Raw genomic sequence first — 16,992 nt, forward strand, 5'->3', positions numbered from 1 at the left:
GTTTATTTCTTTGAGGCAGATCTGGCAACCGTGGTAGCTTTAACCCTGCAACAACATTCATTCATTGATTAGTTAGAAAGGCTGCGGTAAGAATAAAGAGCTTCTGTGTATTATTTTTCTCAGTAATAACACAAACGATTTCAGTGCTTAATTGATGATTAACTGATGATTGTAAACGTGCTTTTGTTATTTGTTTCGATGGCTTGCAGGTTGTTTAAAATGCTAACCGAAAGAAGATTAGCATTGAAGATAGCAAGCTAAAGCTTAACCCTAATACAAACACTGGGCTTTTATTTGTTGTTATAAAACAATTTATAAAGCTTGTCAGTTTTTAATTATGCATAAAGCTTATTCTCAGGGTTGTTATACAGCTGCACAATTCCAGATTATTAGTCTTACCTTCCATATAGGTCACTTTGTTTGTATACATTGTTTATTCAGACTGGAGCACATCTGGATGCAGGATGCAGATGTTTCATCATCCCTCTATTCTATCCTTCTATCCAGTGTATAGTGACCATCACTGGCCAGATGTTAATTGGATGCTGGTCTTTACTTAACACAGCAGTTAGACAGACCTTGTAAAAAAAAATATATATATATATGTATATATATATATATATATATATACATATATGTATATATATATATATGTATAGTCCTGTAAGACTAGGACTCAGGTGGAGAACCATGAGGTCTTGTGTTTGTGTATGTGATGTGCAAACAAAAATTGTACATTTTAAAATTTTATTTTGAGCTCGGTTTACAGTCTGTGTGGACTTTCTGTACATGTTCTCATTGTGTCTGCAAAGGTTTGCATCCAAAACATGCTGGTAGACAGATTTGTCCGATCCAGAATCCGGCACAATCCTCACTATGAAGTTTAACCGTGCATCTCTTTTTCTTAACAGCATGCCATCTGAAGGTTGCTGGATGTAGTTGAAGTGGCTGTCCTGTGGTTCCCTTACAACCCTCCTCGATTTTCCCTGCACTGCATGGCTTTTCCTGATCGCATCTCTCCTCCCGTCACCGTACCCCTGATCCGACAGCCCCTCATGCTTTGGATAAGGGCTGCTCACAGACTGCCTCATGACTGCCTGGATCGTTCTGCCAGTCAGCCTGTCGGCGTTCTCCATCACAGGCATATGGATAGTGTGAGTGTGTTTAAAAAATTGTAGGGAAATATAAATGCCAGTCCGGGGGTTTTCTGACCAAAATGGGGTCCAGATTATATACAGCTGATTGTAAAAATCAAGCATGCTCCGCAATATTCTAAGGAGCTTGTGAGATTTTTTTTTCTGAATTTTTTCAAAGATTTGGGCCAAGATGTGTCATATGATATACACATTTGTGTCTTAACTGGTAGTAATTTAAAAGGAGAAGCATGTGATTGTGATTTTGACAAATTCTAAAAAAACTACTCCAAAAAAAAACAGCCGCAAAATCAATCACCAATAAATCCTGGCAGAACACATTTTAGGACAAAATAAAGAAGACTTGAATGCATAGGAATATTAAGAAAAAAAAAAATGTAAAAAAAAAAAGTTAGTTAGTTCATACTAACAATAGACACTGTAAAGAAAATTCATTCATAAGAGAATGATTCCACATTTGATGTTAACACTGAACCTGCTACAATACAAGTTGATTTAATAAAATCAGTGCGTTGACTTATTCAGAACCTGGAGTAAGCCTACGGTTAAATTAAGTCAAATATTCACTATATCAACGAACAGATTTAAAGCCAAATCACCTATTTATTTTGCCTATTTTTAAGTCAGTTTAAAAATCTAAATTAACTTATACAAATGTCTTTCCTGTGATTCTTTTAAATCGCTGCCTATTAAATTAATGCATCAATCTGACACATCATCTGATCACTACTAGTACTTAGGTACAAGTCTACAGTATCCAGGTGAGAACAGTTTAATTCTTACTTTCTAAACGTGATAAAAGTGTCCACTAATAACATAAACCTCTGTTAAATCATCTGAACAGCTGAATTATCCCATAAATAAATTTACAAAACAATGGAATGGATTTCGTTCCAGTCAGAATCCACGGGGGCAAAAACTTTTGCTCCGATCTGTATTAAAACTGGGTGAACTGGTCCAGTAAAGATCAGCACTGCAACATTCATTTCAGAAACAGAAATTGTTTTGATTATCTTAAAAAACACTCAATGAAATAGAGTAAAGTATGTATGAATGAATAAATGAATTAATTTATTGCTCATTTGCATATATTTTTTCTTCTGTATTATCAGTATTGAGAAGGCAAGCATTTCACTTATGCTTAAAACTGGATGTGTTTTGCTCCTATTTACATTCTTTGGCTACGTTACAGAGTTTAAAGAACACGTTTTGTTTAGAAAGCCTTCATTTGTTATGATCGCAATCGCACCAAGATCGAATGAGAAGATAATATCTAAGCGACGGATTGTTTTTCTCAGGTATGCCATGGCAGTGATGAACCACCATGTGTGTCCAGTCGAAAACTGGTAAGTCAGCGATTTCCATCAGTCTTCAAATAACACAGGTCATGATCATTATTACATGTGTGGCAGCCTGGAAAAACCTTTCACAAGCTGAAATCTAGATCTGTCCTGTATAAAAGAAGGACAAACTCAAAGAAGCATACTTAAAGACTATCCTGAAAAACAAACCCGTATAATATAAATAAAGTAAAGTAAATAAAAAATTTGGGGAGATATTTTGAGAAAAAAAGTGTGGATTTCCCTTATATATGGATACCTTTCGGATCATTGTGTGTTATTTATAGCTCTGAAAATAAAAATGCATTCTCTTCTGACATTTTAAAATCAAGCAAAAGTGAAAGCGTAGACGATCGGGAGCGTCACGAACATTTTGACAGTAGGAATGAAAACAAACGACTTGAATCGAGGAAGCGTTTGCCTGGTTCACTGTGCCACAACTACCCAGTCAGACAAGTGTGATGTTTTTACAGTATGTCAGGAAATCATACTTAGCTTGTGAGTCTTTTCCACTGCGTTTGTTAAACTAGCTTTTTAGCAGCAGAAAAAGAAGCCTTTATTTCTCACATATCCATTACAGCTGAATAAAATTCACATCTTCGTGTATCTCCGCTTATTAGGAAGCTTGTGCCAGAGCAATGAGTTAGTTATTATACAGCACCCTGGAGCAGAGAGTGTTAAGGGCCTGGTTCAAGAGCCTAACAGAAGCATCTCGGAGGTGTTGGGGCTTGAACGCTTGACCTGATTATTAAGGCAGAGCTTTAACCACGACTGTCCAACGTGATGACTCAATATGCAATATGATAGCTGAGGAAAGAGCCGAAACTAAATAAAAAAGTGCCAGAGTATGGTTTAGGTCGACAACCTCACTTCGGTTTAAAAAAAAAAAAAAAAAAAAAAGAATTCAGCCACAGTGACACCTGATAAGTGTTTCCACGGTTTCAGCTCCTGTCTGTCCTATCTCCCTATCTAACACATGGTTACATGATTCACAGGTCTTATAATGTGTCTTGTAATGAGGAAACTGCCAAGAGGGGCTTCCCCAAGACCTGCTGTACTCTACAGGACATCCCTCTCATAAGGTTTCTTCTCTTCCTACGCTTGGATTATTGTGCTCAGATTTTCTGCATGATGATTGATCAAATCTTTAGTTTCCGATAGCGTTGAATTGTGATATTTCTTTTTCAGCAAATGCGGCTGCTACCCACCCGAAAGCTGTCTCTTCAGTCTGATAGGCAATGTCGGGGCATTTATGGGTAAATAATCGTCTCAGGTTTGCTCGTGAGTGCTTTATACGTGTAAAGTCGACAGGCTGAAAACGCTGATCATACAAAACTTTGTGGTTTTCCATTTGAATGTCTTCACATGAGACTTTGGTGTAAGTCTTTTCCACTGAAAGTCTGAATCTAAATGAGTTTCACACTTTTGGTTAATCTGGTGTTTGGTTTGATTTGGCTTCACACTGCGTGTAATTAAATAAAGCTTAAAAACCCCAAATCCTTTGGCTGAAAAGTGGTGACGGAAAAAAAGGTGTGGAAAAAACCTTTGTCTGTATAACTCACCAAAATCATCAGTGCACAGAGCCAGCACTAAGTAAATGATTAAATATTAAATAAATAGCTAACATAAGTGTTTGTTTAGTTTGTTTTGTTCTTATTTTTTTTTCTTTTGTGGGTCCAAATCTCAAGTCCACATCAAGACAGCTCTGTCAACAAGCCTTTAGTTCACTTTGTGCCTTGTGAATCACTTTAGCAGCACGATAATGTTGGATTTTCTATTTGATTCACTTCCAGCAGTCGAATCAATAAACAAGTAAAGTATTAACTAAATAAGTCTGCATAGAAATGAGAAAAATCACCTGAGCTTCAAGGTTCAATTGTTGTGAAGCTATTTGACTCTGAATCGAATCGACTGATAGAAGTGAATCAAACCAAATTACAAGTGAATCAAAAGTGTCAATTTCACTCTGATACAGATTCACTTATTAGGCCATACATTTAATACTTACCATAGATAACTTATTTCTCTTTAAAAATTAGTTTTCAACCGTATTATACTGTTTAAAAATCTCTCTTTCTCTCTCTCTCTCTCTCTCTCTCTCTCTCTCTCTCTCTCTCTCTCTCTCTCTCACTCCAGTGGTGATGATTTGTATGTTGCGTTACGCTCATGTGGTCGAGAACAGCCATCACTGCTGGGTCAACACAAGTGCACTAGTGTCAGGTTGTATTAATGCTCTGGGTCTTGTCATGGTGGGCAACTTCCAGGTGAGCTGAGAAAGACGTGAAAACAATATCCACCCCTGAGCTGACCTTATCACCAAACTCCTGAATGTTACCTCTCTCAGGTGGATCATGCGAAGACTCTGCACTACGTTGGGGCCGGTGTTGCGTTTCCTGCAGGACTGTTGTTCGTGTGTTTGCAGTGTGTCCTCACCTACCGCATTGCTGAGACAGCGCTAGACTTCTGGATGGCCCATGTGCGCGTGGCTCTGTCAGCCGGAGTGCTGATTTCTCTCATCCTCAGTATCCTTACATGTTTATCAAACTGGATATCAAAGCATTGATGCCTAAATTGTTCACATTAATGCAAGAGTCAGGAAAGCCATGTTCGTTTGAAAGACACACTTAAACCCAACAAGAGTGTGTGTCTGTAAATGTCTGTAAATCAACCAAGGCCACTAATTTACGGTATTTATCCAGGGTGACTTACAGTTATATTTCAGTTTATACAGGGCCTTGCTAAGGGGCCCAGCAGTGGCATCTTGCTGGACCTGGGGTTCGAACCCATGACCTTCCATGACCTTCCGATCAGTCAAAATATTTTGACCATATGAGAAGTTAAAGGATAATAGAAGAGAAGCAACACATGTACAAGGACATAGCCAAAGAAAGGAAGAAAATGAAAGGAAAGAAATACAGAGATACAAACGAAACTGGTGAAATATTCTTCATGGTTTAAATCTCAACACAAACTCTTTGTCCTTGCTGATTAAAACGGGAAGACCTAATTCCCAAAGCTTGGGGTGTACAAACTTTCACACACAACCGTCAACATGGGTATGGAGAAATAAAATTATATTTTATTATTATATATTTATATTCTTCTTATTATATATATATTATATATATTATATATTATATATATATTCATATTATATATAAATTATACATAAAATATGGATAAGGATCAGGAAAGCTCATTAAGCTGTAAGTAAAGACTTTTCAATATTTCCGGTTATTCCTGTTTAACTCGCCATCCTAAAACAGGTGGCGTCTTCTTCATACACGAGAGCTTCATGCTGCAGCACGCTGCCGCCATCTGCGAGTGGATCTTCACCGTCCTCGTCCTGGTTTATTATGGAACCTTTACCTACGAGTTTGGAAGCGTCAGCACCGACACCATGATGGCCGCCCTCGTCAACGGCAGGCCGCACGACCCCTCGAGCTCAGGAGTCATCATGGGAGGCATAGGGAAAAGCGTTCCCATTGGCTGTGGCGCTCACAGCATAAAGTCACCCGGAGGAAGCAGCACCTCCACACACCTCAACTGCACCCCGGAGAGCGTGGCCATGTTATAGTGAACGGACAGGAGGTTAGGGCTCAGGTAAATCACGGATTTCAATCTTTCTGATCCGTGAGGTGCTGGAAGAGAGCAAGTGTAGTGTTATAAAAGTTCTAAAGTTATGTATGATACAAGAAATATACTTTCTTGAAAGCAGCTTTCTGACCCGAAATCAATATTAACACTGACAATAACACCTAAATAATAAAAGAGAAAAAAATAAGGTCCTTCCTAGTTAACATTAGCTGTATAGAATAGAATAGAATTTATCCACATTCATAACCCCTGGACCAAACTTCAAGATTTAGAGAGGGTTAGAAATTTAAGGAACACCAAATTTCACAGATCCTTCAGTCATCAAACTTCAGCACATTACAATATGTGCTGAATATTGTGAAGGTGGTAAGGAAAAACTCCCATCAGCTATAATTATGAATCATTTACCTTCTATAACTGTGTAATATATAGTCAAAAAGTGCAATTGTACAACCAGGGGAATTCATTAATGAGTCAACTCTGACTCCAGCTCTTCTGAGCATTTTGACAGTGTAAAGCAGGCACTTCAGAGCTGAGTGGCATTTTTTTTGACGACCAGATTTTTATTTTAATTAGTACAAGAAAAATAGACCCTGTGACTTTCTTTCTGAACGTTAATTCATCGCATTACCTGCCGAGTTGTTTGACACAGCGCTGAGTTTTCCTACAACTGACAATTTACATTTCAGGTATTTAGCAGCACCCTTATCCAGAGATACTTACCTTTTTTTTATTTCAGTTTATAAAACTGAGCAATTGAGGGTTTAGGTGCCCAGCAGTACCTGGGATTCAGACTCATGACCTTCTGATCACGAGTCCATCAGCTTAACCAGTAGGCTATCACATCCCGGACAATGTCTTCTGAATTGATTCAGATTAAATCAAACACGGTGGACGGCACGATGGTCAGCACAATCAGCCGTACACCTAAGGATGTAAATCTGAAGAATAAAAGAAGACAATTGAAGTCAGATAGGAAAGCAAATCACGCAAACAAACTACCTTTCCGTCGTCTCGAAGACGCGTCGAATTGAAAAGCAGAAATATTTTTACGTCACATTTCTGTTTGTTAACAAAATTTTGTTTGTTAATTAAATTTTCCCGCTTTTGTTTGCAAAATGAAATGCAATGCAATTTCACTTTGCGTTGCATTTCATTCTTATCAGTTGGTGAGGAGTTTTGTACAGAAATACAAGCACTGCTGTGCAAGGGCAGAGAGTAGCCTTTTTTTTTTTAATGAGAAAATAATAGTTTAATATAGTCAAAAAACACCTTTTGCGAGCAAATCTGCCTCAAAATAAATTGGATTATCCTCTAACGCAGACCACACATGCGTTTTTTTCTTTGTTTGTTTTGGTTTTTTTTAAATATATGAGACGAATACACAGCAATACGTTTTCAATGACGGTAGTTTAGTTTATAATTCTGGATAATAAGTGACAGATTTTCCAGTTGTCTTAATTGTACAGCATGCATTCTGTGCCACTTTGAATCAAGCTGTATAACCTGTGTTTAAGAAGCAAAAACAGACGCTATGTACACCATAAACACCACCTAGGGTAGTTTCCGAATGAAAACAGAATTGATCCAGTCACAGAAGAGAGAAAGGACATTTTGTAAACTTATCACGGTGCCACACTTTTTGTCAGTTATCCATGAGCCGAACCTTCACGTGTACAGTTTTACATGCTGCTAATCCGATCGCTTTTGCACCACAAAACAGAATGAATACTATTTAAAAGACATTTCTAACGACTATTTTTTATGTTTAACCACTTCAACACATACGATACAGTATATTTCTTTTAATTTTTTAGCAAAAAATATATTTTACTACCTGGTGCTAAGACGAGGTAGAGGCAGTCGTTGACGACGGCCCACACAGAGTTTCTCGTCGTATTGTTACCGTACGCTTGGTAGAAAATCTGTTTAGCGCTCATAAACGCTTCGTTTTGGTTTCATATCTCGATCGCAAACCTCGCAACGTTGCAGCTGTTTCTTGCATTAAAGAACATAGTATTCATTCCACAAGTGACACTACAAGCTTCAGAATTCATATTTTCTAGTTTCAGAAATAGCAGACATGTTAATGTGAAGCTCAAACACGTCCTGAATCTATACAGCATTTTAGTATTTAGTCAGAGACGGGTGATGCTTGATGATGATATGGACTATTCCATTGTATTGTAGTATGTTATATTTATTGTTTGTTTATTTTCCATTTCTGACACTGCAATAATGACATATTGAACTGTGCCAAACTGGGGCTGGGCGATATGACGATATGATATGATATGAATATCGCGATACAATAACGTGATACGCTTTTCTAAGTTCTGGACTGATGGACTGATATAGTCTCAACTTTAGCTATTTTTTGTACTTAATGTTCGCGAAACCTCATCATACCATGATACCTACAGTATAGTATCCTAAAGATGTCCAGTAAGAGTAGTATGTACTGTATGGAATAAAAAAGAATTTGTTACAGGAAAATAAACAACACCAAATTTATTATTTTCTCATAATTTTATATCATAAAGTGTATCATTCCGTCTAATTCTACAACAGTTTGCAAACAATTTTAAAACTGTTGGATTAATAAATTCACCTTTTAATTTTTAACCGTTTATAGTTACATTCGGTCTTGCGTAGCGACCGTGAGAGGAGATAACGTTAGCTGTTATCATTTACAATATAGCAGCTATAAACTGTCAGTCCTCAACCAGCATCTAGTTATTTACTTTCTTTAAAAAGAGACAAAAAGCGTCCTTTCAAAATTATGTAGAGTCTCTGCCATACATGTCCCTGGATTAGTAAGAGCGCATTAATAATTAATATACAGTGAAAAAATGACTCAACACCTACTGACCAATCAGATTTAAGAATTCGGGAGTGCTGTGGTATTATGTGTGTGTGTGTGTAAATATATATATATGATAAATTTGCCATATCGCCCACCCCTGGTGCTTCATACCTCTGTAAGAATCTCTGTTAAACTGCAGAAAGTTAATCATACTAATTAATAATAACCTTTTCTATAACAGGCCAAATTCAAAAGCCAGAAATGAAATCTACTACAGTGTTGTAAGGATCTTACACATAAGTACTTCAGGTTCAAACTTCGGTCAAATGATGCAAAGGCCCTGATGAACTAATCCTGAATTGTTAATCCTGAAACGGTTAGCAACATGTCTGTATTTGACCTTTTTCTCTTATTTATTTATTTATTTATTTATTTATTTTACTTCTAATCTGAGTAAAGCTAATAAATAATAACTCTGTCCTGTTACGATGAGTTACGTTCCGCTGTATCGAAGTATAAAGGCTAAAAGAAGGATGAAATGGATCACCACATTGAGAGTGGAGTCTTTATTGAATAAACATCAAATTTACAAAACCTTTCCTTTACTTGTACAATAAAAATGAAAAATAAAAAAATAAAGATATTATATAACATTACACTATGCTGATGCTATGTTGCTGATGTTGCGATATCGTCGTTTAAGATTTAAAATGCATCCAGTCTCTTTATTCTTCAGTTATAAATTTGAACATCAGTTTGCTTCCAATTACACTTACAGTTGCGATGAATTATAAATAAATAAATAATTAAAATTACAACCTACAGAAGCAACTGGTGTTAAAAGTTTGTACTGATCTATTTCATATATTAATTCATGACGTTTATTATTTATTTTCAATAATTAGAATTTTTTTTTTTTTTTTACTATTGTTATATCATTTTTAACCCTTTTAAAGTTTTCAACATTTTATTTTTTTTTAATGTAACACATTAACAGTTTTAAAGAAATATTCCGGTCTCCTTATCTAATATTTTTGTCATTTCATTCACCTCTTTTTCATTTCTTTCCTTTGTGATTTAATCTTTTAATATATAAACAAAAAAAAACAAAAAACGTCACATTCATTATATTTTATTTGTGTAGTGTTTTTAACAATGTCACAGCAGCTTAAAAAACATTACCTTTTTTAATAGCAAAGAAACATGAATATACTGAATGTTTGCTGTGATGAGTATCATTCATTCATTTATTTTCAGCACTTTATTCAGGTAAGAGTTATGGTGGGTCCTGAGCCAGGAAGCCATAACTACTTTTTCGTACCAAGAGTCAATTCACTCAACTTTAGCGGCAGTACCAAGAAGCCAGAAAACCCACTTAGACACAAGGAGGACCTGAGACAGTAGCCAAAGCTACCACCACCATGCTACCATCACCATGCTACCACCACCATGCTACCACCACTGTGCTGCCCTGAATGAGCTTCAATCCTTGAAAAACATTTAAGGATGCAAAGATTCCTTAAGCATACAAAGTCCAACGTCTACAACATGGAGAAATTACGTTAATAAGACACTATGACCTCTTTACGATCGACATAAATACCTTTATAAAATAATCAAGTTTTCAAGAAAAACTAGAACCACATTTTCGGTTTCTAAATATAAATTTGTCTGATGATCATTTCTGACTGACATTTTGGTTTTCTGGCTAAAAAATGATCCACAGCAATAAATGTTCCTTTTGTATGGAAAGATCTACTGTATGTAGTGAAAAAGGACTGTTCTGTTTATTGTGGTAACAACAAAGGAGTCATGGGTGGAAATGTATCCCGGGCAATCAAAATATCCTTCTGGCACCTTTACAGTTAAAACTGGCCTAATTTGTAGGAATAGATTAGTGATTTTCAACAATGTCCAACAATTCACCTTACATACAGAGTGTCTGTTACTTTTGTTTAAAGGTCAACATTTGTTGTTTTCTGTCCTTGTCGTGTTCCCTCAGCCAGGAATTACAGCTGTTCTGTTATGTTTGGTTTAGAGGTAACGGCGGCTCTCTGCACACTTGCACCGTCACCGGAGCGTTCGCTGCTGAACATGATGGCGAGTATGACGATGATCACCAGTGCCAACACTGCCATAAGCGCTATTAGTCCTGCTTTACTCTTCAGATACTCCTTCCTCTTCTTCTGTTTCACCTTCTTTGACTGCTTCTGGAAGGACTGCGACTATAATCGATATATACACATATCTTTAAAATACAGAGGCACCAATACTTTATGTCTACATCACAGTTGTCTATTCCCGATGATCATGAAAAACAAATGTATTGAATTTTCTATATATCATTAGGGGTCCAAGCACCAAGTTAACTGAAAGTCTACTTTTTAATCTTTGTTATTATATTCTATTATACTATAGTAAGTACTGTTGCGTTCTCTAATCTGATAAGAAGATGTTGATTAATGTTGTATAACAGCACCTCTGACTGTACTGTACTGACAGATGTAATTCAAATAACAGATTCATTTAAATGCGCTTATTCATATACGTTATAGTTCCTATAGTAACAGCTCATTCGAAGGGATTTGTATGGACACTTGCAAACGAAACGGTCAGTAAGTTTTCAGGATGGATGACTGCACACTTTCTGGTTTCTCTGTAACATGTCATGGTGACTTAAACCTCTTAAAGCTGCTATACTTTAGAAGATGTTTAAAAAAAAACCTCAGGACTAGTGTTTTATTTTCTATTTAATATTTTTACTCTTTCTTTATATCCTCTCTGTATTTCTGTTAATAAAAACCATTAAAAACTAAATGACAGTTGATAATCTTTTATTCAGAAGCAAGTCGTTGAAAATATAAAAATTGGCATGCTCACTTTATTCAGTAACTCAGTAGCACGCTGGTCCAGATCCTCCAGTTTTTCTTTTCTTTCCTCTGCTTTATTCAGGTTGTCCAGCATGATGTCCTTCACCTCCTCCACCTCCTTCTGAGTCTCTTCCAATTTGCTCTACTCGTAATGACGCATGCAAGCAAACACGAGTTTATTGTTTAAACCTACAGATAGTGTCACTGTATTCGAAAATGAATTTCATTTTGCATTCAAAAATGAATTTAATTTCACTTTGCAAACTGGAAATTTAAATGGTCCCATTTCTTGTCTCTCAAGGGTGCAACTTTTTAACAGAAACAGCAAACCAGAGAGTAAAAGTACAGCTTAGGAGTCTGTACCCCGTTTTATGACGTCACAATACAGATTATTTGCGTTCACACATGACACAGTATTACAAGTTAAACTGCTTTGTGCACCATAATATTAACTACTGGTGCTTTAGGTTATAATTACACTTTAAATCATAATTACAACTTTAAATGATTATTAAAGGTAAAATTGTAATTGTAGTTTGTCTAAGTTGTAAACTGAATAGGTTTTAAACCATTCTCAGAGACATGTTTACACCTGGAGTCATGTCCTGGTGTCCACCTGGTCCCACGTCCTCTAGGTCAATGTACAGTACCATTTAAATAACCTGCTAGAAAGAAATCCACAAAATTCACCCAACTTATGAATAATAACAGCTGCCGGAAATGCACTTACCATCGTGCAGTTTTATTGCTGAAAGGCTTGAGTGAAGAAATCAGTCAATAAACGGAGGAAAAGAAAGTGAAATGAAAGAAAAGACACAAAGTCCGTGCCTTGTACTGCAAACTGTTATGAAGTGCGCTTCCTTGTTTCTGTTCCTCCGCCAGAGGGAGATGGAGGGAAAAAACAGCGCGTTTACACCACAAACAGGACATTTACATGGGGAAAAATCTTTAATAACTCGATACCACCAATAGGTTTTTGGGCCACTGTTAAAAACATTAATATATATTACTGATTATATATATATATACATATATATATAGTAGATTTTATCATCTCTACACTGGCTACCTGTTAAGTTTAGAATCGACTACAAACAAGTCTTAATGCTCAATTCGGATATTTTGCTCAGATCTGATTTTTTTTGTTTGGCTGTTCACATTACCTTTTAAAATGAGGCCTATATCAGATACCAGTGTGAACTGTTTGCTGTTTCGAACTGACCCGCATGCGCAAACGAACAATAACAATGACGTCACACGCAGCACGCCGTTGCGCTAAAAAGTTGGCGAGGTTATGGAGGGAGTATTGTATCATCTGGTGCAAGCAAACATATCATGTAATGCTATAATGTTATGTATTTAATGCAAACATTATGAGCTGGTTCACGTAACCACTTTATATAACACTCTTAACACACACGTTACCAATCACGTTTGTGTCACGTTTTCGCCGGCGCAAAAAAAAATAAATAAATAAATAAAGGTTTCGCCGGCGCATAATTGTGACGGATATCGATGTAGATTGACGTAAAAGTCAATTTGGTCCTTTGGCCACGTTCACACTGCAGGTAAAAGTGGCCCAAATCCGATTTTTTTGGGGTCAAGTGACCAGGTCAGACTTCTTCAGGAGTAGTGTGAACACTCAAATCTGCCACTTCCATATGTGGTCCTGAATCAGACCCAAATCTGATTTTTTCCAATGTGACGTCAATCCACAATCCACATCGACATTCGTCACAATTATGCGCCGGCGAAACCTTGTTTTTTTTTTTTGTGCCGGCGAAAACGTGACACAAACGTGACTGGTAACGTGTGTGTTAAGAGTGTTATATAAAGTGGTTACGTGAACCAGCTCATAATGTTTGCATTAAATACATCACATTATAGCATTACATGATATGTTTGCTTGCACCAGAAGATACAATACTTCCTCCATAACCTCGCCGACTTTTTAGCGCAACGGCGTGCTGCGTGTGACGTCATTGTTATTGTTCGTTTGCGCATGCGGGTCAGGTCGAAACAGCAAACAGTTCACACTGGTATCTGATATAGGTAATGTGATGTTAAATGTTAAAGGTAATGTTAAAAGGTAATGTGAACAGCCAAACAAACAAAATCAGATCTGAGCAAAATATCCGAATTGAGCATTAATAAGGCCACGTTCACACTGCAGGTAAAAGTGGCCCAAATCCGATTTTTTTGGGTCAAGTGACCAGGTCAGACTTCTTCAGGAGTAGTGTGAACACTCAGATCTGGGCCACTTCCATATGTGGTCCTGAATCAGACCCAAATCTGATCTTTTCCAATGTGGCCGCAGTGTGAACAGTCAAGGCGGATTTGATGCGACTTTTACGTCAATCTACATCGACATTCGTCACAATTATGCGCCGGCGAAAAGTTGTTTTTTCTTTTTTCTTTTTGCGCCGGCGAAACCTTTTTTAATTTTTTTTTTTGCGCCGGCGAAAACGTGACACAAACGTGACTGGTAACGTGTGTGTTAAGAGTGTTATATAAAGTGGTTACGTGAACCAGCTCATAATGTTTGCATTAAATACATCACATTATAGCATTACATGATATGTTTGCTTGCACCAGATGATACAATACTTCCTCCATAACCTCGCCAACTTTTTAGCGCAACGGCGTGCTGCGTGTGACGTCATTGTTATTGTTCGTTTGCGCATGCGGGTCAGTTCGAAACAGCAAACAGTTCACACTGGTATCTGATATAGGCCACATTTTAAAAGGTAATGTGAACAGCCAAACAAAAAAATCAGATCTGAGCAAAATATCCGAATTGAGCATTAATAAGACTTGCAGTGTGAACGTGGCCTTACATACAAGGCTCTTAAAGGTTTAGCTCCCACGTATCTAACTAGTCTTCTAACACGTTACAATCCTTCACGCTCTCTGAGATCACAAAACTCAGGACTTCTGGTAGTTTCCAGAATATCTAAGTCTACTAAAGGTGGTAGAGCGTTCTCTTATTTAGCTCCCAAACTCAGGTCTTCCTGATAGTGTTCAGGGCTCAGACACACTTTCCCAGTTTAAATGTAGATTAAAAACTCATCTCTTTAGTCAGGCGTACACATAACACATCCCATTATATTGTGCACTATTACACTAGACTTGCACATTTTTATGAACAGCAGATATGCTAATCCCTCTGCACTGCTCTTCTCTTTTTCTACCCATGCCGAGACATCCAGACATTGTACCAGCTCCGATCGTCTTCCGTGCGATGAAGTTTTTGGACCTCTGCTGAGATGAGGCCGACTCTGTGAGAATCCTGAGACATCTACAGATCTACCAGCTCCAGTTGGACTCTGTGATACTAAGAGGAGATCTGAACTCCATGTGATCCCTACACCAATACAACATTTGTCTGACTGTATATTTGTAATCACACCATCTAGTGTCACCCATATGAGGATGGGTTCCCCTTTGAGTCTGGTTCCTCTCAAGGTTTCTTCCTTTACCATCTAAGGGAGTTTTTCCTTGCCACTGCTGCCTGAGTCACCTCAGACTTGCTCATTGGGGATAAATACATATACATACATACATACATACATACATACATACATACATACATACATACATACATACATACATACATACACACTGTGAACTATATATATCTTGAATTTTTATTATATTAATTCTTTATACTACTCCTTATGTTTATCTTCTGTTCTATGTTTATGTTCTGTAAAGCTGCTTTGAGACAATGTCCACTGTAAAAAGTGCTATACAAATAAACTTGAATTGAAAACTTGAATTGAATATATATATATATATATATATATATATATATATATATATATATATATATATATATATATATAGTACTGTGCAAAAGTTTTAGGCAGGTGTGAAAAAATGCTGCAAACAAAGAATGCTTTCTAAAAATGGAAGTGTTAAACATTTATTTTCATAAATGAACAAAATGCAGTGAATGAACAAAAGAGAAATCTAAATCTAATCAATATTTGCTGTGACCACCCTTTGCCTTCAAAACAGCAGCAATTCTTCTAGGTACAGTTGCACGCAGTTTTTGAAGGAACTCGGCTGGTAGGTTGTTCCAAACATCTTGGAGAACTAACCACAGATCTTCTGTGGATGTACAGTAGGCTTTCTCACATCCTTCTGTCTCTTCATGTAATCCCAGACACACTCGATGATGTTGAGATCAGGGCTCTGTGGGGGCCATGCCATCACTTCATGCTGGTTTGAAGGCAAAAGGTAATAACACCAAATATTGATTTGATTTATATTCTTCTTTTGTTTGCTCACTTTGCATTTTGTAAATTAAATCATCAAAAAGTTGATTTATTTCACTAATTCCATTCAAAAAGTGAAACTTGTATATTATATTCATTCATTACACACAGACTGATATATTTCAAATGTTTATTTCTTTTAATTTTGATGATTATAACTGACAACTAAGGAAAATCCCAAATTCAGTATCTTAGAAAATTAGAATATTACTTTAAGACCAATACAAAGAAAGGATTTTGGGCCAATCTGGGCGAACCGAAAAGTATGAACATGAAAAGTATGAGCATGTACAGCACTCAATACTTAGTTGGGGCACCTTTTGCCTGAATTACTGCAGCAATGCGGCATGGCATGGAGTCGATCAGTCTGTGGCACTGCTCAGGTGTTATGAGAACCCAGGTTGCTCTGATAGTGACCTTCAGCTCTTCTGCATTGTTGGGTCTGGCATATACTGTATACCTCATAAATTTTCTACGAGGTTAAGGTCAGGTGAGTTTGCAGGCCAATTAAGAACAGGGTTCCCATGGTCCTTAAACCAGGTACTGGTAGCTTTGGCACTGTGTGCAGGTGCCAAGTCCTGCTGGAAAATTAAATCTGCCTCTCCATAAAGTTGGTCAGCAGCAGGAAGGTCCACATATTACATGCTTTATATATGTTTACATATATACCTATATATATTACATGTCGTACATATGTAGGTACACAGCATGTACACAGATACACACACACACACACACACACACACACACACACATATATATATATATATTATTAAAGAACATGTAAAGGTTTGTAGCTGTAAAGATTAACCTGTAAAAGATTTAAAATATTTAATTCTAGCGTTGATTGAATTAATAATTCAATCAACGCTAGAATTAAAATATTTTAAATCTAATTGAATTCTGAACAAGTTTTTGGTCGATAGATTTGTGTTGTCTATTACA

At 36.8% G+C, this 16,992-nt stretch overlaps 2 protein-coding genes across 2 annotated transcripts; one reads left to right on the forward strand and one right to left on the reverse strand.

Annotated features, from left to right (window-relative positions):
* Nucleotides 1-9,553, forward strand: tmem150ab (transmembrane protein 150Ab). The gene is made up of 8 exons (XM_060862808.1): nucleotides 1-86; nucleotides 912-1,154; nucleotides 2,453-2,500; nucleotides 3,490-3,576; nucleotides 3,683-3,750; nucleotides 4,631-4,758; nucleotides 4,839-5,016; nucleotides 5,761-9,553. The coding sequence occupies exons 2-8, from the start codon at nucleotides 1,090-1,092 to the stop codon at nucleotides 6,069-6,071; spliced, it is 885 nt and encodes a 294-aa protein (XP_060718791.1). The 5' UTR covers nucleotides 1-86; nucleotides 912-1,089; the 3' UTR covers nucleotides 6,072-9,553.
* A 460-nt stretch (nucleotides 9,554-10,013) lies between these two features.
* Nucleotides 10,014-12,949, reverse strand: LOC132840813 (uncharacterized). The gene is made up of 4 exons (XM_060862809.1): nucleotides 12,931-12,949; nucleotides 12,498-12,634; nucleotides 11,778-11,909; nucleotides 10,014-11,122 (listed from the first exon to the last, which is right to left on the reverse strand). Exons 2-4 carry the CDS (start codon nucleotides 12,498-12,500, stop codon nucleotides 10,907-10,909), a joined length of 351 nt encoding a protein of 116 aa, XP_060718792.1. The 5' UTR covers nucleotides 12,501-12,634; nucleotides 12,931-12,949; the 3' UTR covers nucleotides 10,014-10,906.
* Between the last annotated feature and the right edge of the window lie 4,043 nt (nucleotides 12,950-16,992).

This window comes from Tachysurus vachellii, chromosome 26 (assembly GCF_030014155.1).
Source record: "Tachysurus vachellii isolate PV-2020 chromosome 26, HZAU_Pvac_v1, whole genome shotgun sequence".
In the NCBI taxonomy this organism is placed as follows: domain Eukaryota; kingdom Metazoa; phylum Chordata; class Actinopteri; order Siluriformes; family Bagridae; genus Tachysurus; species Tachysurus vachellii.